The sequence below is a fragment of the Pleurodeles waltl genome, chromosome 6 (genome assembly GCF_031143425.1).
Source record: "Pleurodeles waltl isolate 20211129_DDA chromosome 6, aPleWal1.hap1.20221129, whole genome shotgun sequence".
Taxonomy (NCBI): Eukaryota; Metazoa; Chordata; class Amphibia; order Caudata; family Salamandridae; genus Pleurodeles; species Pleurodeles waltl.
The window spans coordinates 1,214,804,787-1,214,831,362 of record NC_090445.1 but is presented as its reverse complement, the minus strand read 5'-3'; the positions used below and the strand labels follow the sequence as shown (position 1 = coordinate 1,214,831,362).

The following is a 26,576-nucleotide window of genomic DNA, read 5'->3' as shown; positions in this document are numbered from 1 at the left end:
ATATATATGGTCCCACTGAAATTATTCAAATACTGTATGTGTGAAAGTTATCCATAAACGATATAGTTATACCAGGCATTGTATCTGAAGATTGGGATGTGAAAACAGTTGATTCATTGATGCCAGAATTGCAATATTATACTGTCTATGAAAATGAAGATGTTTACCAGTTTAAAGAAAATTATGGGGACATGTTTTTCTATAATTATTATGGGCACCACTTCATACATAAAGCGAGCAGTCCAAAAACGATATTTGATTATACACAATGGTAACATTGCACAACTCCCCTGCAAGGGAGTTCAAAAACTTATTTTGAAAAGTTTGCGTATTTTTCTGGGCATCATCAACAAAATGATGAGTCATATTATTTTAAGGTAACTCCGACTAGGGATAAACATATGTTATTGACCAACATGAAATGTATATATTCGGACTCATTTGTTTCCAGGTTATCAATTGAAGGTTATGAATATTGGTCAAAGAATGTTGATTTGAAAAGTGTTTGGGGAACGAAAAATTGGCAGACCAAGGGTAGAGAAACATTGTTTAGAGCATGTCTCATCCCAGTTCAAATGATCTTAAATGAAACGGTACAACAGACAAGTTGTTTAGGCTTAGCAACAATTAGAGAATTAAACAAGCCCAGTATGCCTGCCCCTGCAAAATTTGACAACTGGCAAAAGTACACAAATGCAACCTTTAGTGAGCTTAATGAGTGGGTCCAGAATGGTACGTTTAATGCTTCTCTGACACGTCCCAGCGGGTGGTTATTGTGGCAAATAGATAACAACGGGTGTCATCAACATTTTGTCACCTCCTCGGGGGGTTTCCGAACGATTAGGTCAGACCCTCGCTATATATCACCAGAACATGCTGAAATAATTACAACCTACAGTGTAGGAAAATTGGGCCAACAGTGGCTAAAATCATCCACACTAGATGCGGTTAAGACACATCTCAGTCTCCTGTCTAACAACACTGACTTACAAGATTTTTTGTCAGGCCCAAAGATACCACATAGGAAACATTTCTTGTATGAGGTATACAATGAGATATGGAAACTTTCCCCAAAGGAGGCTGCAGCCCGGTTAAGGCAGATAGATCAGGAAAATCTGAAAAAGGCATTAGCTGTTGTGGATAATGGGAGTCACACCTTGTCCGACCGGATTTATACAATTAACAACATTGTTTCTTCTGCTATAGACATTATACGATCTGATATGTCTTCCTTATATCATGGACAGAATCAGACCAGGTCCATTATGCAGTTGGGTTGGACACTCCAGACATTGAAGGGGGGTCTCGTCCCGTGGCAGCACATCAGTGACGTGACAACAACAACTAATGGCTAAAAAGGAGGCGACTTATGTCATGCTTAACATTGAAAAGATAGAGAGCTTGCCTTTTACCGTGGGCGAGATTCCTTCAGCAGAGTGGTTGATACATGGGGTTATTAATCTTCCTATTTCTACATTAAAATTCACTTCTTGTTTGAAACATGTTCCGGTAGGCAGATATGAAAAGTTGGGAGATAGATACATCCATGAGGTGTGGGAGCTTCCCTTCTCGTACAAATGCCTCAATGGCATGAAAGAGGTCTTTCTTAGCGGTAGTGAATGCGAGACTTCAGTCAGCCATTCGATGATTTGTAAGCAGCTGTCCTTGCACGGGGCATGTAATGCCTCGGTTGAGAACTTGGCTTGCTATCTGAAGGGAGTTCCAGTCCCCTTGATTAAAAGCACGTTTCAGGCGCTTTCAAAAGGCAGCTCCGTCCTCCTCAATAGTGAAGACTGTTGTGGCATTCGGGCCGGAATAGTTTACGTTGTTTTGGTCTCTAAGGTCGTTACATGCTGCGGGAACGTGTTGTTTCCCCCCACTAAATTTAGGGAGGTAGCAGATATCTGGCCTCACATTGCTACTTCCAAGGTGAATTTTGACAAGTTAAGTAGACTGAAGGCTTTATTGTTTCAGAAGCATGTGGCCCTTACATCTGCACGCAAGACCTAAGCACTTCAGGTGGCAAGGTCATCGGCAGAACTACAGTCACTGTTAAATACGAACTTTCCGAGACACTGTTGAACTCGTGGGACGTATATTTAATGGGTCCCGCACGGCTGGAGTAGCACATTTTTTCAAAGCTGTTGGTATTGGTTTTGTTCACACCTTTTCCTCTCTATTCGGTTTAATACCTTCGGCTATTCATTCAATTTTCAGAAGCATTTTTGGGGGATTTCCAATAACTTTGGCTTTATTAGCCGGCATTTCGCTGTTGTTTTTCCGCAATGGCTGTTCCGCCGCAACAAGGACAAATGAAGACGCTCCCATCAGCGCAGCTGTGTCGTGAACGCATGATGCAGCACTTTGGAGCAACACTCCTGGAACATTTGGGGTGTGACTGGTCTCTGTCATTCAGACCGATTTTGGATTGTGTGCAGTCCGTGTTTCAGTGCCGTTGGTGCTCTTTTGAACATGCACTGGTAGTTTGTCTCTCACAGCAACGCCCCTCAGTGGTTGATGCTGATCTGTTGATGTTCTCGTTGAGGGTTCATTACCAGACATGCGTGCTGCGGCTGCGTTTGCTCAGAGAAGCTGATTACGATCTACCCTTCCTGGAGGAAGCTACCATTCACTCGTTCATAGGCACTGCACGGGATGCCGCCTTGGTTGACAATGGGGCTATGGAACACATCTGCTCCTTGGTAGTTTTTGGCGCGGATTTACCGGTTTTGTCATCGGCCGAGGTGGAGAATCTCCTGCTTTCCATGACTGATGCTTGATTTGGAACTGTCCTAAATTGACATTTTCCTTTGAATTCGGCCTTTTGGCCGCATGCTAATTTTTAAAATTGTCAAATAGTATGCTTATGTGTCCTCTTGACTTGTTAAAATTAAGTAGGGTTTTAAATATATTTTACCTTAGGGCATTTTAGCTTAGGCTTAAACCACTTTCTACCGATAAGGGGAGGGTGTAGTGTAGCCATTTTTATTATAGCTTTATGCACGTTAGTTTAACATACTAGGCCGCTGTGCACTTTACCCTAGATTTATTTTATTCAGCTTCGCACTGTTATTTTACAATAACCAGTTTTTAGGTCTTGTTTTAATTTCTTCTATCACACTGTTCAGCTTAGTTCAGCACTGTGTTCTCAAATAATGCATTCTTGATCACCCTGTGCTTCAGTCAAGGCTACAGTCTGGTACATTGCCGGTATACGTGGTAGAAGTTTAGTCTCCAGTATTCGTAGAAAATACACATCCTTACGTAGGGACATTTTCTTAGAACATCTGCGTGTTAGTTATAAAAACACTTCCTAGTCCTAGTACACACCAAGAGGGAGATTCCAGCCAGGGACCTACAACTAGATGCTGAATGCCCCGTTGCAGATGCAGATTACAGGCCTTTGCTCAGGTATGAGGGTTGATGTCCTCCCAGGGGAACATGAAAGGCAGACTTAGAGCTTCACATGCTGTGCTCGAAATATAACTTAGAGAGAAAATAATCTAGCAGCACTATGATAGCTTTATTCTTGTGCTTCACTCTCATCGTTACTATTTTAATCTTACTGTGTTGTATAGTTCTGGTGATTGCAGATCACGCTTTGCTATATACAATGCAGTCGTTTTATTAAACCAATCTTTAAAACTTAAACTGCCTTTGTCATTTATATATGAGACTGTACTGTGTATGAGAGAACCGGCTGTGACCTGAGTGACCTCGACTTCCCTGAGAAGTACTAAGATGTCATGCGCTTGGCTGCCCAATTGTCTCCTCCATTTGGGAGCAATGAGGCACTGCTAGTTAGCCGGAGCAAAACCCGGATTTAGAGTGACAAGTGTCATCCACCGTGGGTCAGACTCAGTCCCCCACACTGTGAACAATCTTGCCGCTCAAAATCCAGGAGTCTAATTAGGATAATGAGAGCCTACGCGACACTAGCAGCTGCCTCTGGTACTCCTGTTCTTCCAAGAGCCTCAGTGCTCTCCTCCACGACCTCAACCTGGCCTCCAACCTCGGTGTAGACAGAGTTAGCCAACGTAGATGACACCGGCTTTAGGACCGATAGACGCGGACCAGGAGAAGGAGACACACTACGATCCACTCGGGATCCATCCGGCAGCAGAGCTGATCCCATCGTCGCCGTGGACACATGAGGTCCTTTCACCGGCATCGACTGTGTATGAGGTGATGTCATCAGCGCCGCAGGCCTATAAGGTAATGTAATCGGCGCCATAGGCCTATGAGGCGATGTCATTGGTGCCGAACCGCCACCCTCAGCCGGATAAAAAAGGCGTGAACGGCACCGACCTATATGGAGCCAGCGAGCCCAAGGAGAATGCAAAAGGACCCGTGGTACCAGCCGGTGCACCAGCAGAGGCCAAAGCATTAAACATGTTGAACATGGCATTCAAAAATGCCGCCGGATCCACTCCTGGAGCAGGGAAGGCAGGATAGCGCTGATCTTCTTGCGGCACTTGTGTCGGCTGGGCATCAGAATCCTGCACCCTAGATGAAAAGCGAGGACTCTCTTGGGGTCCAACCATCTCGAAGACCGATGGCGCCGGAGAAGCCTGAGGACTTTGAGGCTGTGGGGTCACAGTAGGACTAACCTCCCATGTCGCACAATGCCATCTAGATGGAGACCTGGATCGTGAACGACCTCTAGCCGAATGATGCCGAGAGTCGTGCCGCCATTGCTTCTTATGCTTCTTCGATGAATTATGGGAAGACGATCTCCGATGACTTCTGTGTCCTTTCTTCACCTTAGCCAGAAAAAGTTTGGCTTCTCTCTGTGACCCCCTTCCCAAAGGGAGTGGACACAGGAAGGGTGTAGCCACCCTCAGGGACAACAGCCTTTGGCTACTGCCCTCTGACCCCTGTAACACCCTAAATCCAGGTTGTAAGGGCTCCCCTAAACCCAGTTTGTGAGATTCCTGGTGACCTCACAAGAAGAATGAAGGACTGCCAAGCTGAACCCCAGCAGAGAAGACTGAAGACGCAAACTGACTTATCCCCAGCCGTACCAGCCTGTCTCCAGCTTCAAAACCCCTGCAAGAAGAAAGAATGCATCCTGCAGGACCAGTGACCTCTGAAAAGCCTCCAGAGGACTGTCTGCATCACAGAGAACCAAGAATTCCTGTGGACAGCGGCCCTGTCCAAGAAGTAATTCCATCCAAGGACTCTGGAATCACCCCGGATCCGCGAGTCCCGCCCACTCTGCACATGACACCCACGGCCCATGTCCAGGTCACCCAACCGTCTAGAGGTGTTCCCCAAGCAATTCTAAGCAAGTGTCCACCCTTGGTTGACCCTTCCCGTACAACACGATGATGCCTGCACCCTAAATCTGGAGGATCCTCCTGACCGCGACAGAACCGGACAAAGATACCCGTCGCCAAAACATACTCAGCACCCACACCCCTCTGGCCATGGTGAATCTAAATTCCAGTGCAGCAACCTCCAGCAAGCAGCCCATCTACCCCTGGTTTTCCGGGCTATATGCTGGCGACCCGGGATGCATGGAATTGTCCCCCCCAATACCAGAATGGTATTGGGGTGACAATTTCATGATCCTAAGACATTTTACATGGCCATGTTCGGAGTTACCATTGTGACACTACATATAGGTATTGACCTATGTATAGTGCACGCGTGTAATGGTGTCCCCGCACTCACGAAGTCCGGGGAATTTGCCAGGAACAACGTGGGGACACCTTGGCTAAGAATTGTCTGAGCTCCCTATGGATGGCAAAAGAAATGCTGCAACCCATAGGGGTCTCCTGGAACCCCAATACCCTGGGTACCAAGGTACCATATACTAGGAAATTATAAGAGTGTTCCAGTGTGCTAATCAGAATTGGTAAAATTAATCATTAGCCTGCAGTGACAATTTTAAAAGCAGAGAAAGCATAAACACTAAGGTTCTAGTTAGCAGAGCCTCAGTGATACAGTTAGGCACCACACAGGGAACACATATAGGCCACAAACTTATGAGCACTGGGGTCCTGGCTAGCAGGATCCCAGTGACACGTATCAAACACACTGACAACATAGGGTTTTCACTATGAGCACTGGGCCCTGACTAGCAGGATCCCAGTGGACAGTAAAAACACCCTGACATATGCTCACAAATAGGCCAAAAGTGGGGGTAACAAGGCTAGAAAGAGGCTACCTTCCTACACACACCTTTGCACCTGAGACGCTCGAGCTAGGTGAAGATGCTCTGCCTGGTGACTCCTGGTCCAAGTACCCACACAAGGTTAACATCTTGTGAGCTCCCACAAACTCGACCTGCAAGTGACTGAGTGTCGCAAGTACCATTTTTCAGCACCAGTGACTCCTGCGTTCAGCACCAAGGACAGCCAGGACATCTCTGCCCCCATGCCCCACAAGCAAGGTAAAATTGGTCTGACTGTCGCAGCTTGGTCCTGGAACCCACACCACCTTAACTACAAGTGGATTCCTCTCTAGTCACCCCACAAGTGACCAAGTGTTACTAGTGATTTTCCCCACTGACACAAAGGTAAAAGTTTGACAGCTTGAACTGCACTGAATTATTTTTGAAATTCCATAACTCGGGTTATAAGTATCTGACTTACTTTGTTTTGGTGCCTAAATTAATATAAAAATCTGCCTTATTGTAAAAAAATGGTGCTGGATTTCTTTTGAGTTGTGTCAGTTGCTTATTGCCCATGCTGGTACTCTGAAATGCTTAACACGTGTTCCTCAAGTAAAGCCTGACTGCTCTTTGACACATTACCAGGACTGAGCTAATGATTTATTATTGTGAATCCAAGTACCACCTTTGGGGTATTGTCAGAGTATTACAGAGTGAAGCCTAACCAGCTTCACTGCATAATACTTCACTTTCCTACAGATGTAACAAAACGTACATGTTGTCCATTTCAGTTTGCATGCAATATTAGGTCTATGTATGGTGGTGCGCTTTGATGATTGCACCTTCAAATGAGTCAAACAAATCTGCAAGAAGAATTATCAATCAAAATTGTGTGTGAAAATCTTCACTGCAGATCACGTCATTCCAGTTGTTTCACACACACTGTTAAATTGAGCATATACAGCGTGTTCTGCTAATCATGACCGACAGACTTGTTGTTGAAACATCATTTCCCAAGCACGGATTCCCAACATCTCATGCTTGGCTTTGTAACACTCATATGACCATATGCGGAGTGTTCTGCTAATCATGACTGATAAGACTTGTTGATGAAAACTAATTTCCCAACCATTGATTCCCAAGATCACATGTTTGTCTTTGTAACACTCATGAGGCCACTGGCTAAATTACTTCACTATTCTGGTATCATACGTTATATGTAGGTGTATGATGCCCCCGCATATTTTTGGAATGTCTAAAGATCCTGCTACTACACACACCATTCACAATAACTTATCTGTGGCAATGTGTCTCTTGATTGTACACTGATGGATTTGAGGTTTTTTTTAAATCTAAAAAGACAGAGCTGCATCTCTACACCGGCTCCAGATTAATCTGAGAGATATCTAAATAAAAAGCATGTGATCCCCTCCTTGAGCACCATACAAAACTGAATGAAACCTGAGCCTGTAAAATCTGGGTCCCAATCTCTTTCTGAAAACTCGGGTATATAGTGGGACAAGGACCTGCTTTCGGCAGCTAAAAATCTTGTAAAATGATTCACAATGGCACAAACTCATAGTTGATATGTTGGTCCAATAAAGGTTGCACTACAATAATGCAATTTACCTGACAATACCTTCAAAGTACTGCATGTGCGCAGTTTTGTTATAAAGTGGCTGCAACAATGATCATAGTTCTCTTGAGAGAATGAAAAGAGTACTCTTGTCGCTATCTTATGAAATCAGTCCTCATAAAATTGAACATGCATAACAGGTGCAATTAATGTACTGTACTGTAACAAAGAATATCACCTACTTTATGGTAACCACCCAGGTACTTGTGAAGATAGAAATGTAGATAGAACATGACTGCTTTTTTCAAGTGTCTCATGGAGTGCCAACCCTCAGTCAGTGTGTTACACACAGAATACTAGAAGGCTTTAGCAATAGTGAAAGAGAAGTCCAGAAAGACATAACATAGGAAAACTGGGCCAAATAGTTCTAGGGGAATACAGTTAAAACCCACACCCAGCTAAATCATACCTCAATTTTATCAACAGGCTGATTCAGAATTTCTTTCAGTGTCACCAGATCCTCGCGATGCATCGTGGTGACCAATCCTTCCTTAAATATTGAACTGAATCTCCCTGCACGACCTGAAATCTGTAGGGCTTGAGATGTTGTGATAGTGTCAATCTCCTTTTCTCCCTTTTCATTAATGGTAGGCTTCACCAGTGAATAAAAAATGACTCGTTTAATACTCCTGAAAGAAAACAAATTAATATACATTCAAAAGGTAACATTTTGGCAGTCAGTTCAGATGTAAAAAAATACCTACAGGGAGTGCAGAATTATTAGGCAAATGAGTATTTTGACCACATCATCCTCTTTATGCATGTTGTCTGACTCCAAGCTGTATAGGCTCGAAAGCCTACTACCAATTAAGCATATTAGGTGATGTGCATCTCTGTAATGAGAAGGGGTGTGGTCTAATGACATCAACACCCTATATCAGGTGTGCATAATTATTAGGCAACTTCCTTTCCTTTGGCAAAATGGGTCAAAAAAAGGACTTGACAGGCTCAGAAAAGTCAAAAATAGTGAGATATCTTGCAGAGGGATGCAGCACTCTTAAAATTGCAAAGCTTCTGAAGCGTGATCATCGAACAATCAAGCGTTTCATTCAAAATAGTCAACAGGGTCGCAAGAAGCGTGTGGAAAAACCAAGGCGCAAAATAACTGCCCATGAACTGAGAAAAGTCAAGCGTGCAGCTGCCACGATGCCACTTGCCACCAGTTTGGCCATATTTCAGAGCTGCAACATCACTGGAGTGCCCAAAAGCACAAGGTGTGCAATACTCAGAGACATGGCCAAGGTAAGAAAGGCTGAAAGACGACCACCACTGAACAAGACACACAAGATGAAACGTCAAGACTGGGCCAAGAAATATCTCAAGACTGATTTTTCTAAGGTTTTATGGACTGATGAAATGAGAGTGAGTCTTGATGGGCCAGATGGATGGGCCCGTGGCTGGATTGGTAAAGGGCAGAGAGCTCCAGTCCGACTCAGACGCCAGCAAGGTGGAGGTGGAGTACTGGTTTGGGCTGGTATCATCAAAGATGAGCTTGTGGGGCCTTTTCGGGTTGAGGATGGAGTCAAGCTCAACTCCCAGTCCTACTGCCAGTTCCTGGAAGACACCTTCTTCAAGCAGTGGTACAGGAAGAAGTCTGCATCCTTCAAGAAAAACATGATTCTCATGCAGGACAATGCTCCATCACACGCGTCCAAGTACTCCACAGCGTGGCTGGCAAGAAAGGGTATAAAAGAAGGAAATCTAATGACATGGCCTCCTTGTTCACCTGATCTGAACCCCATTGAGAACCTGTGGTCCATCATCAAATGTGAGATTTACAAGGAGGGAAAACAGTACACCCCTCTGAACAGTGTCTGGGAGGCTGTGGTTGCTGCTGCACGCAATGTTGATGGTGAACAGATCAAAACACTGACAGAATCCATGGATGGCAGGCTTTTGAGTGTCCTTGCAAAGAAAGGTGGCTATATTGGTCACGGATTTGTTTTTGTTTTGTTTTTGAATGTCAGAAATGTATATTTGTGAATGTTGAGATGTTATATTGGTTTCACTGGTAATAATAAATAATTGAAATGGGTATATATTTTTTTTTGTTAAGTTGCCTAATAATTATGCACAGTAATAGTCACCTGCACACACAGATATCCCCCTAACATAGCTAAAACTAAAAACAAACTAAAAACTACTTCCAAAAATATTCAGCTTTGATATTAATGAGTTTTTTGGGTTCATTGAGAACATGGTTGTTGTTCAATAATAAAATTAATCCTCAAAAATACAACTTGCCTAATAATTCTGCACTCCCTGTATAGTTGGAAAGGTAATAAGGGATAAAAAAAAGGTTCACGCACATTTGACTGCTCCCAAGATTTTTAAGTTACTAAACTACATAAATAAACACATTACTGAAATACATCGTACAAATTGTGAGCTTGACAACTAACAATGAATGATACAAATGGCCTTTTCATTTTCATATTTTTAATATAAATTACACCTCACTGACAGAAGTACAAGCTACTTACCTTCGGTAACTAAATATCTGGTAGAGACATATTCTAGTTGCAGATTCCTTACCGTAGAATTTCCCCCAGGTGTCAGACTGGATCCGGAGATTTTTCTTTGAGCCATACCCTTGCACATCGGTAGGTGGCGTTGGTCGACTCCGCAGGCATTGTGGTCGCCGTGATGACGTCGGGAGTAGTACATAGACGCCGCCCTCGCGCAGTGACATCAGTTTCTTTTAACGACTTCCCACACCAGAGTGCAGGGCCGCTAAGAACACTGAGATTGGTGCGCCAGAGCTAAGGACCTGAAAGGGGGGAATCCCTATCCCTAGACATTAGTTTGCAAGCGGGGAGGATGGTTGGGCGGTAAGGAATCTGCAACTAGAATATGTCTCTACCAGAAATTTGTTACCGACGGTAAGTAACCTGTACATCTGATAATGATTTCTAGTTGCAGATTCCATACCTCAGAATAGATACCCAAGCAATGCCATCCTCGGTGGTGGGCTGCGAAATAAGATCATACTAGAAAGTCCTGCAGGACCGAAGGACCAAATTAGCCGTCCCGACGGACCTGACTAACCAGGCAGTTACGCTTAGCAAACGTGTGCAGGGATGCCCACGTAGCTGCCTGACAGATATCTAGGACAGGAACTCCGCGTGCTAACGCAGTGGATGCAGCAGTTGCTCTGGTAGAATGAGCCGCAAGCCGTCAGGAGTTTGCTTTTTTGCCTAAGCGTAGCACATTTTGATGCAAAGAAGCACCCATCGAGAGATGGTACGCTTTTGCACCGCCTTCCCTTTCTTCGCACCCACATAGCCAACAAAGCGTTGATCGTACACCCAGAAGTCTTTAGTACGATTGAGGTAGAACGCCAACGCTCTTTTTGGGTCCGGATGGTGGAGCCTCTCCTCTCATGGGAAAGATGTGTGGGTGCGTAGAAGGTAGGCAAAGTGATGGACTGGCCTACATGAAATGGTGTAACCACCTTAGGAAGGAAGGAAGCCCTAGTGCGTAACACCACTTTGTCAGGGTGCACAGACAAGTATGGAGGCTTTGAAGAAAGTGCCTGAAGCTCACTCACCCTGCGAGCAGAGGTGATAGCGATGAGAAAAACAGTTTTGAATGTGAGGAGCCGCAAGGGACAATTATGCATTGGCTCAAAAGGGGTACACATCAAGTAAGTAAGTACAGGATTAAGATCCCAATGAAGCATGATGAAGGGAGTGGGAGGAAATAACTGGGTGAGCCCCTTCAAATCTACTCACAAGAGGAGATTTAAAGAGTGAGGGCTGATCAGGAAGCCTAAGAAAGGTGGAAATGGCAGCCAGATACCCTTTAAGGGTGCCCAATGCAGAAGCCTGCTGGGCTAAAGAAAGAATGAACAAAAGAACCTCTGAAAGAGGGGCAGAAAGGGGGTCAACAGATTTGTTGGTGCACCATGCCACAAATTTATTCCAACGACAGGCGTACACAGTTTTAGTCGATGGACGCCTGGCTGCCAAGATAACATTACAGACTTCGGGTGGAAGGGCAAATGCCGTCAACTGTTGCCGCTCAATCTCCATGCATGAAGGCGGCGGTTGGACAGGTTCGGGTGGAGGACCGTCCCCTGCTGCTGCGACAAAAGATCCGCCCGAAGAGGCAGTCTGAGTGGAGAATCAATGGACATGCTCAGTAGCTCTGGATCCCACACTCTTCGAGCACAGTCCGGAGCCACCAAGATAACTTGGGCCCGGTCGTACTTTATTTTCTTGAGAACTCTGGGCAGAAGAGGGATAGGCGGGTAGGCGTAAAGGAGGCCGGGGTTCCACTCGAGACGAAAATCGTCTCCGAGCGAGTGCCGCCTTGGAAACTCCAACGTGCAAAATAGCTGACATTGCGCGTTCTCCGCGGAGGCGAACAGATCTAACCAAGGCTCTCCCCACTTGAGAAAGAAACCTTGCGCCACCTCCGGATGGAGACGCCAATCATGATTGACAGTGCGTCGGCGGTTGAGTTAGTCAGCTCTGGCGTTGAGAGCCCGCCAGATGTTGAACCATCAGGGTAATGCCCTGATGTTCCAGCCATGTCCAGAGGCGTAGTGCCTCCTGACAAAGGGTCCAGGGCCCAACCCACCTTGTTTGTTGGTGTACCACATGGCGGTAGTGTTGTCCATGAACACCTGCACCACGTTCCCTTTGAGAGAGGGAAGGAATGCTTTGAACGCAAGTCTGATCGCCCGGAGCTCCAGCATATTTATGTGGAGTCCTGACTCCGCCGGAGACCAGAGGCCTCTGATCTCCGCCTCTCCCATGTGGCTGCCCCAACCCAGAAGTGACGCATTGTCACTATAGAGAGATTTGGGTGGGGAAGGGAGAGGGATCTGCCATTGACCCAATCGGGATTCGAAAGCCACCACTGCAGGTCTTTCGCAGTCCCCTCCGAGATCTGGACCATGTCGGAGAGGTTTCCCTGATGCTGCGCCCACTGGAACTTCAAGTCCCACTGCAGAGCCTGCATATGCCACCTGGCATGTGTTACTAGCAGGATGCAGGAGGCCAAGAGACCCAGCAGCTTCAGAGTCTGTCTCACCGAAACCCAAGACCAAGGCTGAAAGATCGGAATCATAGCCTGAATGTCTTGGACTCGCTTCTTGGAAGGATAAGCCCAAAATAATTTGAGCCTAAAGAAAATAGAACATGTTGCTATACTTGAACCTTAATTACACTGGATACGTCTGTGGATAACTTCTGAGTTTCCACTTACAGGGATGGCCTTCAGAAGATCTTGAGATGGAATCAGATTAGCACTTTATTTTGGTTAAGACATATTAGGGATTGGTTGGGTAGCCTAGGGCTTGAAACTAAGTGGGGTGACCCATCTTCCATAACTGCGGCCTCCAAACCAGATTGATAAAGCAACCGTGGGATTATAATGTGGGTATCAGTCAAAGGATGGCATTAAGGGCAGCTTATCAGAAAACTTTTGTGAAAGGAAATCAGTGCTGGCTTACGAATCATACTTAGATGAGATTTCACTGATTCAGGCTAAAAACTCCTTATTAAGTTTCAGTATGGTACTCAAGGAAGGAAAATGTTACCAGTAGACATCGGTTCGTGGCATATAGTGCTGTAGATTCACATGCTGTGCATAAGCACGCCATCGAGTGTTGGGTTCAGAGTGGTACAACTTGTCTTTGTTTTCAAGAAAGTTTTCGAGTCACAGGATCGAGTGACTCCTCCTCTCAGTGACTCTGTGCATGGGGATCGAGTTGTTTGTTAAATTGTTTTTCTCCGCCGTCAGGTTAGAATGTGTGTTCCTCTAGCTCAGAGTTCTCGGCTCCAAACAGTCTATAACAGGATTCTTTCCATCTTTCTATCGTCGTCGGTATTGTTTCTGAACACGTATTCCTTAATATTCAACTCTCGGTTCCTTTTTCTACACTATGAATCAAATTTTTCAGACCTTTCGGGGCTGAAAGGCCCAGTCGGGCCCACCTCTTCCATGTGGTGTTGAACTATCGAACAATGCAGCCCTGATGGAACGTTCTCCATTTCGGTTCTGCTCTTGATGTCATTCGAAATTACCACACACCGACCAACACCCGGTGTGTATAATTTGTGTCTTTCACCAGACCGCAACAATCAGAACTGTGAGGCATGCAGTTCTTTTCGATCGAAGAAAACGCTTAGAGACCGAAGGGCCCGTCGGATGGATATGGCGTCTCGACAGACAGAAGATACACCGGACATCTTCGGAGAAGAGCATGCACAAGAAGATGCAGAACAAGAGGGGGGTCTTTTCCGTCCAAGATTCAGACTCTGATGTGCAATCACAGCCAGCACAAACCTTTACAGCCAGCACAAACTGTAAGTAAAAAGCCCCCTTTCCCTTCGGGTAAAACAAAGAAGGGGTCACCGGTCTGCCACTGCATTTCAGCCATGGTCGGAGCAGAGAAAGTTATTTGGATGCCCAGCATACCAACTTGGCACAGAAAAAAGCCGAAAACAAGTCTTTGCATCGACATCCATGAGCTCCACTTCGGCACCGACAAAACAAAAACTGTACGCTGTTTCGGTACCGGCCGCTTTGATACCGATAAAGAAACATGCATAAATGGGACAAAGATGCCATGTTGAGTAAAGTCTGTAATATGCGCAATGGAGGCGCTGTATAAAACATTTCCCATGTTCTATTGTTTTGCACTGCATAAACCAAGCTCAGAAGAAATGGGTCTGTCCCGTATGCTTCAGGAATACTTTATTAGTATTAACAACATTACATACTGATACTTATTGTGTGCTGTCTGGGCAAATGTTTATATTGTGGGTGTAATAAGAGGAAGAGTTCAGGTATGGATCTTTAAAGTCATAAATTGTGAGTTAAGAACAATTGATTTTATTCTGTATTTATTATCTCAATCAATATTGTGCTGCATTTAGAGATTTATCTTATTCTGTATATCGTTCTTACTCTGTTTTATGGGGTTTGCCCAGAATAAACAAACTGATTGAGTGTGAGGTGCTACACTGACACAACGTTCGGGAACTATTGTGAAGTACTAAACATCTAGTTGAGTGTGTGCTAATATGGTTTAGAGATTGTATGTTTTTTTCTTAGATGCACAGGAATAAACGTGCTGATCAAGGGTTGGTTGCTGTTGGTCAGAAACCCATCTTAGTGTGATTGATAGTACCTTTGTGGCACTATGTTCCTTATAGCAAAATTGTCTTTTTTTTCATTTTAGGTAAAGTAGACAAGAACTTTTGTTTTAACTTATTTGTTTGCTTGTGGTTTCAGAGTACAGCATTTCGTCGTAACAAGTCGCAATTGGTGAATCATCACAGTGCACTGTCATAGGCTGGTTGGTTGTTGCACCCTAAAGCCAACATCATACTGCAATTGGTTGATTACTGCTTGTATCATATGGTTTGCATAGGATAGTACTGAGCAAAAATGGGTGCTGTATGAAAAAAGTCTAACATTCCTGTAAAAGAAGGAATTAAAAATCCTTCTGCAGATTCTCCTGCATATGAAATACTGCTGAGTTCAGGACTACAAAGGTGTATGTGGTGAACACAGTTAAATGAGATTACATGTGATGACAAGAGAGCATGCCATTTCCTTTAGAGGGTACTCTTAATGGGAAGGAAGTTGAGTACTCAAGGGGTATTATCTATGAGAGAAAAGCACAACCTATACCTATACAGTTTGAGATATTGAATGAGTGTGATTGTGTAGGAACTGAGGAAGAAGAAAAAGAAATGAAAAGCCAGGTTATAAATGGTGAGAGCCAGTCACTAGATTCGAGATGGTGAATGCCGAAAACAGCATGGAGAAGAGATGCAATGCTTGGAGTGGGTGTGTTTCCAGCAATTGTCAATAAACCAAAAATGATGAATTTAGACAACAGGAATGATGGAATCAAGTTTAAAATAGAAAAAGAAAAGAGAAATATACAGAATTATTAGGATGAGGAGGATAGATTTTATATGAATTATTTATTAGACTCAACACCTCCTGCATATAAAGTTTCACAAACACTCAGACCGCATCAGGATATGGGGGCAGGGTTGTCGGATTGTTACAATTAATGTTGTTGTACCTACTGTTGATACAGCTACTTTCACTATTGGTACGTTTACTACTTTGACTACAACATATACAAATGAACTAATAACAAGGGAAGAATAAGTTACTTACCTTCGGACACACTATCTGGAAGACAGTATCTAGCTGCAGATTCCTTCCCTCAGAATTACCCCCAGGCATCACACTGGATCCAGGAATTTTCAAGCAATACTCCTGCGGGCCAGTAGGTGGCAGTGTTCGGCTCTGCATTAGCAGCGCTGGAAGCGATGGACGTGGTACCCATATAGGCGCCACTTCGGCGTGCTGATGTCAATTCATTTTCGGGAATTTTCACACCAGGAGCATGGAGCTAAGATGAAGACTGGGGTAAAATTCTAGGGCCCTTTGTAAGGGAAAACCCTACTGCAGAGCAGGGAGGATGGAGGGTTGGTAAAGAATCTGCAGCTTTATAGTTTCTACCAGATAAAGCGTTACCAAAGATAAGTAACTTGTTTATCTGATAGAGACTTCTAGTTGCAGATTCTGCTGGCCCAAAGAAGGAACAAATAATAGGGCCAAAGAAAGAGGAACAGATGGGGATCACCACTTTTTGATACACACCATGCCACTAATTTGTCCCAATGGCAGGAGTATACTGATTTGGTGTAGGAATGCCTGGCTGTCAGAATAACAGCACAGACTTCGGGAGGAAGGTCAACTCCATGCAGGAAGGTGGATAGGAGAGTCTGCAGGTTTGGGTGCAAAACCCTCCCAAAGAGGCAGCTTGCAGGAGGATCGATGCTCATGCTTAACAGTTGAAAATACCAGACTCTCCATGCCTAATTAGGAACCACAAGAACAACTTGGGCTTGGTCGTTACTGATCTTCTTCAGAACTCTGGGCAGGCGTGTTATTGGCAGAAAGGCATACAGAAGGCCGGATCTCAAGCTATACAGAAGTGCTGACACTGCACATTCTCAACAGTGGCAAATACACCCCAAAAAAAAAGGCTCTCCCCACTCTTGGAAGAGACTTTGCACCAACTCCAGGAGAAGACCCCTTTCATGAACTACTAGGAATCAATGGCTAAGTTCAGAGTTCATAAAATTAATAAAATTGTAGTCCCATGTTATCCTAGGGTACCGTTTCCTGCTGTGATTTTATCTCAGATTCCTGCGGATGCAGAATTGTAAAAGCCACTATTTTAAATAAAATTCTCATGTGATTTCATATCCCACAAGGTTATACAGAAAGCCCTTCAATCTCTAGCGAGATCTGAAAGAAAGATTTGGAAAACCTGCAGCTGGTATGTATCTCAATGCTGGGCAGTATACTGATGACCTGATGGAACATCCAAAACAAAAAAAGATTGCAAGTTAGATACACTTGGGCTCTTGAACAATCTGGCCAACAATAAATATGAAGTACCACAGAAAGGCAGACTTGTATAAAAAGTGGCATTTATTTGGGATATCATATTGAGAAAGGGGAGAAAAGTGTCTAAAACACTTGTTTCTGTAATCCTGAGAATGAATCCACCAAATACACAAACAGAACTGTGGATGATTTGGGGAATGGTTGGGTACTGTAGACAGCGGATTCCAAACATCCACCTGATTGCAAAGCCTTTAATGAAGTTTACTCATAGCAATGTTACTTATCTGGTGCCACTCAAAGACAAATGCACAAGAACCTACCTTGAGCTCAGATACAAACTCAGCAGGGAACCCGTTCCATGAATGCCAAATCATGAGAAACATCCTTCCTTATTTTGTCATAACAGAGAAGGATGCACATTATTGGTGCTTACACAGAAAAAGGGCAAAATTAAGAGGCATGTGACTTACTTTTCTGCCATATTATAGCCAATTGCTGCCACACTTCCTGGATGCCTAAAGCCAGAGCAGCAGTTTGACTGTCAATTCAGCAAAGCAAAGGGATTGTGCTGGGTAATACACTTAGTGTTAGTCCCTCATTCAGTTGCGATCTTGCTGACTTATAAACAAACTCAGCATCTGACAGTCTTTTAAACAAACGTAAGCAACAATCCTGGAGTCTAAGAATGATTCAGTCACAAGATGCATTACCCTGAAACCTACAATGCTTTTGCCAATTGCAGATTGAAATCTTGACAACGAGGACGGTGATCACAATTGTATTGCTCTGACAGAATTGTGTACCAAACCAAGACCATACACACAAGACGGTCCAAGCAAACTGGCTGAGTTTACACTGTTTGTGGATGGTTCTCATCAAAGAGATCACCTGGTGCATCAAGAGCAGAACAGGCAGCCTGTCCCATATCAAATATCATGGAAAAGTCATACTTGGGTGATTTAATGTCAGAACAAGTAGCAGATTTAATTATATGCTGCTTATCTGATGGAATGAGTGTTACGATTTACACTGGCAGCCAGCACCTGAAAAACCTAATTGCATACTGTTAATTAAAACTGTCACAATTAGATTAAAATAATAATTAAAATAGTCACAGTTAAAAAAAGCTTGTAATACCAAATTAGTAAAAGTTGTAGAAGTAATAGCAGCAGACCAATGACAAAAGCCAAAAATATTTTAAACTGTTCCATAACTTAAAACAGTGACATACATTAAAGCAGAATATTTCATATAGTCAACATTTCATTCATCCATCTACATTATCCAGAATAAATTAACTACTGAGTGAGGCTTGCTCATTTATTTTCTACATGAACCATGCATTTATTAAATGAAATGCTGTATTTAGTAAAGGAAATATTTAAGTGCAAATTGTTCCGGTTCAAGCCCTCAAACACTGCCTGCCTGAATGTATGGATTCCCTTTGCATTTAATAGTTGTTCTTAGCATGGATCGCCACTCGATTAGCAGTTCAGGGAAAATGTAGACACTGTGAATAACAGTCTCTGTAGCTTGGCTGCACAATCTGCAGACATCTCTTTACCTTGATTTAACCCATACTGGAACAAAATCATGAGTCAGAAATCTTCCACCCATAATGGAACAAAATCATGAGTCGGAAATCTTCCAAATCTATATGACATCAATTTACTTTTTTTTAAATACTGAGTAAAAATATCCCATGAAAGGCTTTCTATATGGAACCATATAAATAGTTAGGGTGATCCAAGCGTGTGAGATTTTTTATAATGCCCATTTCTCCTTGATTTGAAATAAAGGCTGCATGATCTTATTAAGATGTACTTTAAATTCAGCTAATGAGACAGATAATGCCCAAAGGCCTCTCACTTGTTAACTATCTAAAGCAACTTGTATATTTTTTTCCAAACACAGTTTTGACATAAAAATGTATACTTTCTGTCCACATCACTGGGTCAAGTGAATCAACCTTAAAAGCCCTTAGTTTAAAGCAGGGTTTTATAAATGTCACTTCACTTTCACCTATTTGGCCTTTTAGGCCAGATTTCAGGCAAACTGGAGCCAGTGATGTATTTCTTGGGAAACACAATAATTGCCTATAAGTAATAAAGTATTCAACAAGTTAACAGCTTTTCCACAGGGAACTTCATAACCATAAGATATAGATGGCAACAGGTGTGCATTTATTATTTAAACTATTGGCTCCAGCATCATTCCCCTCAAACTCCTATTACAGGAGAGAAAGGCTATCAATAGTGCACTTGCTATTGATTTGATTAATTGCTTGTGGGCTTGGAAACAGAAACAATTAGCAATGGTAACACACAAATATTTATGTTCTGATTCTTTCTCTAACAACCCACAGTCGATATACCACTAACAATAAGATTTTTTTCTGGTTGATTTCAATTTTACTGGCTATTGAGTACTCATTTATTTTTGTAAGGGGTCTTCGCAAGCCCAATCTGGTTTTGGCATGGTACAAACGTTTGGTCAAGCATGGTCACAAAAGGGTTTCAAGACGTTTTCTGGAAGCAACAGGACATATATCTTGAACTTGTTGAAAGCATTACAACAACCTAGAGAGATTCATGTGGTCAAGTTGTAGTTTAGCAGCGATTAGATTAAGCATTAGCAGAAGACATCTTGTATTTAGTAACTATTGTGAACATTTAGCGGAATCCATTTTGTATTCATGGCAGCCATTTTCTCTGCCACATGCTGCCATGTGCTCACCATGTGCTCTGTCCTACCTTTCTGTTAACTACTCTTGAAAATCTGCCTAGTGACAAGTTATATTTAGCATCTCCCACTTTCACACATGCTCAGTAAGGTCTGCAGCTGTTAGTCCTTGAGAACTGTTAGCTCCTCCTACCTGTCGACTGTGCATTTCCACATGACCTTACATGTACGCAAGTCTTGCTTCTATAATTGTACCGCCTCCTTTTAGGCCCTGCGTGGGTATAAAAGGACCATGCTCTCTCAGTTCAGTGTGCTACTTCAAACATTACCGAAGGGTGCTGTTTGAACTGTAGTACCACCTCATGAGGTTCTATAAACTTTGTCTTTTATTTCAGTTTCTGTGCCAACTTCTTCCTACATGGTCTGAGGACTTTGTGCAGAGAAAGGTGTACCCCTTGCACTAGTAGGCCTTGCTGAGGCTTACTTCAACAAATTGGCGCCCGAACAGGGACTCATCGGCGACTCGGATGCCCAACGGATTGGTCGCGACAAAGGATTGGGATCAATGCCTGAGGAGACCCGAGTCTTGGCCACCACGGCGTTTTTCCCTTCTTTCTGATTTGACCATCCAGGTGGCGCCGGTCCTCAACTGAGATCCTTTTTGTTCACTCGTCATGCAGTGACCATTTGGTCGATTTTAGAACTTGGGAGTTGGAACCTGGACACCCTGTGATTGGTAAGAGCCGTTTTACGGCACTTGCTGTGGGTTTTGATGCCTTTGTTTGGTAATGTAGTTTAGCACTACTTACTGTGGCTCTCGTGTTTTGGGTGATTAAGTCAATTTGTGTCCTTTGAATTGATATATAAATTGCAATTTATATAGGCAGGTAATGAGGAGAATTTTCTCCAATTTAATTTTGATTTGAACGGCACCTTAAGTGCTACTTTGATTATAATATTGCATAATCTGCACTATTTTTGGCATACCTGTTTTTAGCGCACTTCGTAGGATGTGTTGCTTTTGTAATGGTACCAATTTGAGACTGGAAGAATCGCAACCGGCACCCCCAGAGGGGACGCCCAACAGAGATATGTATGTTAAACATGGTCTTTCTTCTATAATGTACAGCACATTATGGAATAAATACACTCGTGCGGATCCTGAGTTACGTTGGCCTATGCATGGGTCATTTGATTTGCGAAAGATTGAGTATGTGGAACAATGTATGTGTAAGTGAAAATCTAGGCAAGATATGTTTGACTGTATACGAAGGTGGGAGAAAGAAGTGCGTGGACGAGTGAAGTGTGAGCAAGCCTTGCTTGAGGAAGAGCAGCGGAAGAATGTATATGTGAAAGCATTGGAAATGAGAAAGAAAGAAATAAATGACTTAAAGGAGCTAGAAGAGAAAGAACGTAAATTATAGGTAACTGGCCAATACACCGTTAGGAAACCTCTCTATCCTATCCTTAATAAACCACATGATGATTTTTTGTTACTAGATCGCCCTCCACCTCCGTATGTCGTTCCTTCTGCCCCTCATGTGTTAGTTAAGGTCTCCAGTTCAGAGCAACAGAAGAAGCGAGACAGTCGCTCTATGTTGCCCGCTGACCGTGCGTCTGAGCTTAGATCTATTGCTCGTAAAACAATTTGTAGCGTTGTCTCTGCTTCTGAACTTTTAGACAACATGAAAGGGTGGACGGAAAAGGAGCAGCTATATTTTACTGAGGCATTTGGCACAGAAGTTATTGAACTATATCGGAAATATTCTGATGAGTTAGAGCCCGATGATGTAGCAGCTGATCATAAGCAAATGCGTGATGGTCTTTTTGTTTTCTCCCAGGTGGCTGATGCAATCAGGCGTTTGGTGAAATTATGTGTTGCGGCAGTCCGTTTGCAAGAGGAGAAAAGGGCTGTGGACGTAGTTGCACGGACATCTCAGACCGGTGGGGTGCAAGCTTTCATCTTTGGAACAGATAAGACTATGATAGTTCACGTGAAACCAATGCGGGAGGCCGCGCCTTTGTATGTTCCTCCTAAAGGATTGGGTACAAGTGATGATAAAACTTCTGTTGATGCTAAGGGTTATTTTATTTATAATTGGGTGTATACTCCTTGGAATAGGGCAGATGTAATGGCACTTAAAACAGCATTACCTGACCCGCGGAATAATCCAGCCGCCTTTTATGAGGAAGTTGAGGGAGCAATTAGTTCTTGTACTATGACTTTGGCTGACATTGATTTATTTTTCGGATTGATATTACCGCCAGATAACTGGAAAACTGTTCGTAAAAATCGATGATCGTGCAGTTTTTGGGGCGTCATGGAAAGAATTAGACAGATGGACGGGGATAGGGAACCTGCGTAAAAGCCATATCAGTTGATTCTATATCTTCCTGCAGCCATATTAGTAAGTTAAAAACGATTATTCCCCCTAAAAAGATAGATTGGACTGTTTTAGCGTCTTGTAAGCAAAAGGCACATGAATCGGTCTCTGATTTCTTTACACGCTTTGAAGAAGCATTTCATGACTTTAGCGGCCAGTTATTTGTCAGATGATACGGGCAGACATTTGTTTGTCGATAAATATGTTGCAAATCTGTTACCAGGAATAGCTAGTTGTTTAAAAGCTAGTGAAAGTTCATGGACTACCTCTACTCCGGTTTCTCTTTTGACTATGGCTCAGTATTATGAACGTCAGGAATAAGAAGCAAAAGGTAGCGAGGATAAAAAAATTAAAGAATTAAAGACGAAGGTTATGCTGGCTCAAGCTTATGGTCCTCCTTTTAGAGGTAGTGATAGAGGTGGACGTGGATCTTATGGTTCTTCTTACACTCGTTTGAATTTGTCTGTTGATCAGTGTGCGTATTGTAAGAAATTTGGGCATTGGGCTGCTGATTGTCCAGCACTACGTGTTCAGCAGTGTTCACGTGGTCGGGGACAAATGAGAAATCGCTCAGGATATTCAGGACCTAGAAGAAGCACGAATGATCATGCTAGCGTTGATGCTAATGTACGAGGGCAGGATGGGTTTAACACTTTTGATAGACGGAACCAATACCAGATGTCTAACTATGTGCAGCCTGATTTCCAAGATTCTGCTTATGCATAGGATTGCCTAGGATGGGGTAAGGAATCAGTTGAAGTTCCAGTAGATCAGAGGGGTCCCTATGTTACAGTACATGTTTTGGGTTCTACTGATCAGTTTCTGGTTGATACAGGAGCTACTCGTAGCGCCTTGTCTAAACAATTGATTTCAAGGGCTACCCTGTCTGGCTTAACCATTACATCGATAGGTTTCGATGGAACACCTTCCCCTAGACCACTTGCATTCCATGTTGATAAATTTACTGCTCCATGTCCATTTTTGCTTTCTCCAAATACACCAGACAATATTGTGGGTCTTGATATGCTCAAGTATTTCAGGGCTACAATACGATGCTCTCCTGAAGGGGTGCGTGATATTTTAAATGATAATCATCCTGTGATGGAAAGAGTTTGTCTTGTTAAAGAGGATATTGCATTAGCTTCACTCCCTAGTACTTTGTGGGCTACTTCAGATACTGATGTAGGACAAATGATTATTCCACCGGTGCATATTAGTGTCAAGGAGGGAGCTGTATTGCCACGTTTGCCTCAATACAAAATTTCACAGGAAGGCAAAGAAGCACTCACACGAATTGTGCATGATCTTATTGCAGTTGGAGTTGTTGAGGAAGTTCTGTACAGGGAGTGCAGAATTATTAGGCAAATGAGTATTTTGACCACATCATCCTCTTTATGCATGTTGTCTTACTCCAAGCTGTATAGGCTCGAAAGCCTACTACCAATTAAGCATATTAGGTGATGTGCATCTCTGTAATGAGAAGGGGTGTGGTCTAATGACATCAATACCCTATATCAGGTGTGCATAATTATTAGGCAACTTCCTTTCCTTTGGCAAAATGGGTCAAAAGAAGGACTTGACAGGCTCAGAAAAGTCAAAAATAGTGAGATATCTTGCAGAGGGATGCAGCACTCTTAAAATTGCAAAGCTTCTGAAGCGTGATCATCGAACAATCAAGCGTTTCATTCAAAATAGTCAACAGGGTCGCAAGAAGCGTGTGGAAAAACCAAGGCGCAAAATAACTGCCCATGAACTGAGAAAAGTCAAGCGTGCAGCTGCCACGATGCCACTTGCCACCAGTTTGGCCATATTTCAGAGCTGCAACATCACTGGAGTGCCCAAAAGCACAAGGTGTGCAATACTCAGAGACATGGCCAAGGTAAGAAAGGCTGAAAGACGACCACCACTGAACAAGACACACAAGCTGAAACGTCAAGACTGGGCCAAGAAATATCTCAAGACTGATTTTTCTAAGGTTTTATGGACTGATGAAATGAGAGTGAGTCTTGATGGGCCAGATGGATGGGCCCGTGGCTGGATTGGTAAAGGGCAGAGAGCTCCAGTCCGACTCAGACGCCAGCAAGGTGGAGGTGGAGTACTGGTTTGGGCTGGTATCATCAAAGATGAGCTTGTGGGGCCTTTTCGGGTTGAGGATGGAGTCAAGCTCAACTCCCAGTTCCTGGAAGACACCTTCAAGCAGTGGTACAGGAAGAAGTCTGCATCCTTCAAGAAAAACTTGGTTTTCATGCAGGACAATGCTCCATCACACGCGTCCAAGTACTCCACAGCGTGGCTGGCAAGAAAGGGTATAAAAGAAGGAAATCTAATGACATGGCCTCCTTGTTCACCTGATCTGAACCCCATTGAGAACCTGTGGTCCATCATCAAATGTGAGATTTACAAGGAGGGAAAACAGTACACCTCTCTGAACAGTGTCTGGGAGGCTGTGGTTGCTGCTGCACGCAATGTTGATGGTGAACAGATCAAAACACTGACAGAATCCATGGATGGCAGGCTTTTGAGTGTCCTTGCAAAGAAAGGTGGCTATATTGGTCACTGATTTGTTTTTGTTTTGTTTTTGAATGTCAGAAATGTATATTTGTGAATGTTGAGATGTTATATTGGTTTCACTGGTAATAATAAATAATTGAAATGGGTATATATATTTTTTTGTTAAGTTGCCTAATAATTATGCACAGTAATAGTCACCTGCACACACAGATATCCCCCTAACATAGCTAAAACTAAAAACAAACTAAAAACTACTTCCAAAAATATTCAGCTTTGATATTAATTAGTTTTTTGGGTTCATTGAGAACATGGTTGTTGTTCAATAATAAAATTAATCCTCAAACATACAACTTGCCTAATAATTCTGCACTCCCTGTATAATGTTTGTAACAGTCCGATTCTTCCTATTCTGAAAAAGGATACTGATACTAGGATTTACCGATTCATTATTGATTTACGAGAAGTCAATAAGATTGTGATACCACAATATCCTGTGGTATCTGACATCACTACACTTCTTACTTTGGTTCCCCCGACAGCAACTACGTTCTCTGTGATAGACTTGAAGAATGCTTTCTTTTCGATCCCTATTCATCCTGACAGACGATATTTGTTTGGTTTTACTTTGAATAAACGATCATATAGATCTTGCAGAGTTCCTCAAGGCTATACTGAGAGTCCAAGTATTTATAGTCAAGCGTTAAAACGACAACTTGATTCTTTTGTTTGCCTGAAGGTGTGGCTCTCATACAATATGTTGATGATATTTTGTTGGCGGCTGATACCCCTGAGCAATGTGAACAGTGCACTTTGTCCTTACTTTCTTTTCTTGCTTAACACCATCATAAAGTGTCACAAAAGAAATTGCAATATTGTAGACCAAAGGTAAGCTATTTAGGTCACCTTTTGTCTAAGGAAGGTCGTGCACTTACATCAGATCGTATTCAAGCAATTTTAGACACACCAGTACCCTCTACTCAGAAAGATGTTTGTGCATTCCTTGGTCTTACTTTTTTGTAGGCAATGGATATTAGGGTTTTCACACATTGTCAAACCTTTGCTAGCACTTTTGACTAAAAATACTCCAATGCCCCTCCCATGGACAGATGAATGTGAGACTGCTTTCCAGCAGCTACGACAAGCCCTTTGTTCAGCACCAGTGTTAGGTACTCCAGATTACATGAAGCCTTTTGCACTTTACGTACATGAGAAAGATGGATGTGCATTGTCAGTTTTAGTACAGACACATGGCGATAAGCAGCGTCCCTGTGCATATTTTTCAGCAGTACTTGATCCGGTCGTTCGAGCGTTGCCTGGGTGTTTTCGTTCAGTTGCCGCAACAGCTGTGTCAATACGTCAGAGTGAAGGGATAGTTTTGTCACATAAGCTGTTGGTGTTAGTACCCCATGCGGTTGATGCTCTTTTAAATCAAACAAAGACACAACATTTAACTAGCGCTCGTATAACAGGATATGAGTTGACATTGCTGGCTCCTCACATTACACTGAAGAGATGTGCAACACTAAATCCAGCCACTTTGTTGCCATATCCGGTGACTCAGCCTCAGTCACAAGAAACACATGATTGTATATTCCTTACCAAAGAAAAGACAAAGGGTCTTATTGATTTACAAGATACGCCCCTTCTAGATGTAGACAGGGAATTGTGGGTTGATGGGTCTTGTTTGAAGTTGCCAGATGGTAAGACCTCAGCTGCCTATGCAATCACCACAATACACACGGTAGTGGAGACAGCTAGTATACCACAGAAGTCAGCTCAAGCAGCTGAACTAATAGCTTTGACACGAGCATGTGAGCTTAGTACTGATTTATGTGTGAACATTTATACA

At 43.2% G+C, this 26,576-nt stretch overlaps 1 protein-coding gene across 1 annotated transcript in view; it reads right to left on the bottom strand.

Annotated features, from left to right (window-relative positions):
- SUPV3L1 (Suv3 like RNA helicase) overlaps nt 1–26,576 on the bottom strand; it is a 1,188,002-nt gene that overhangs the window by 678,537 nt on the left and 482,889 nt on the right. Inside the window, exon 11 of the mRNA XM_069240523.1 lies at nt 8,164–8,383. Within this exon, the coding sequence (XP_069096624.1) occupies nt 8,164–8,383 (220 nt within the window). The remainder of the gene's footprint in view (nt 1–8,163; nt 8,384–26,576) is intronic.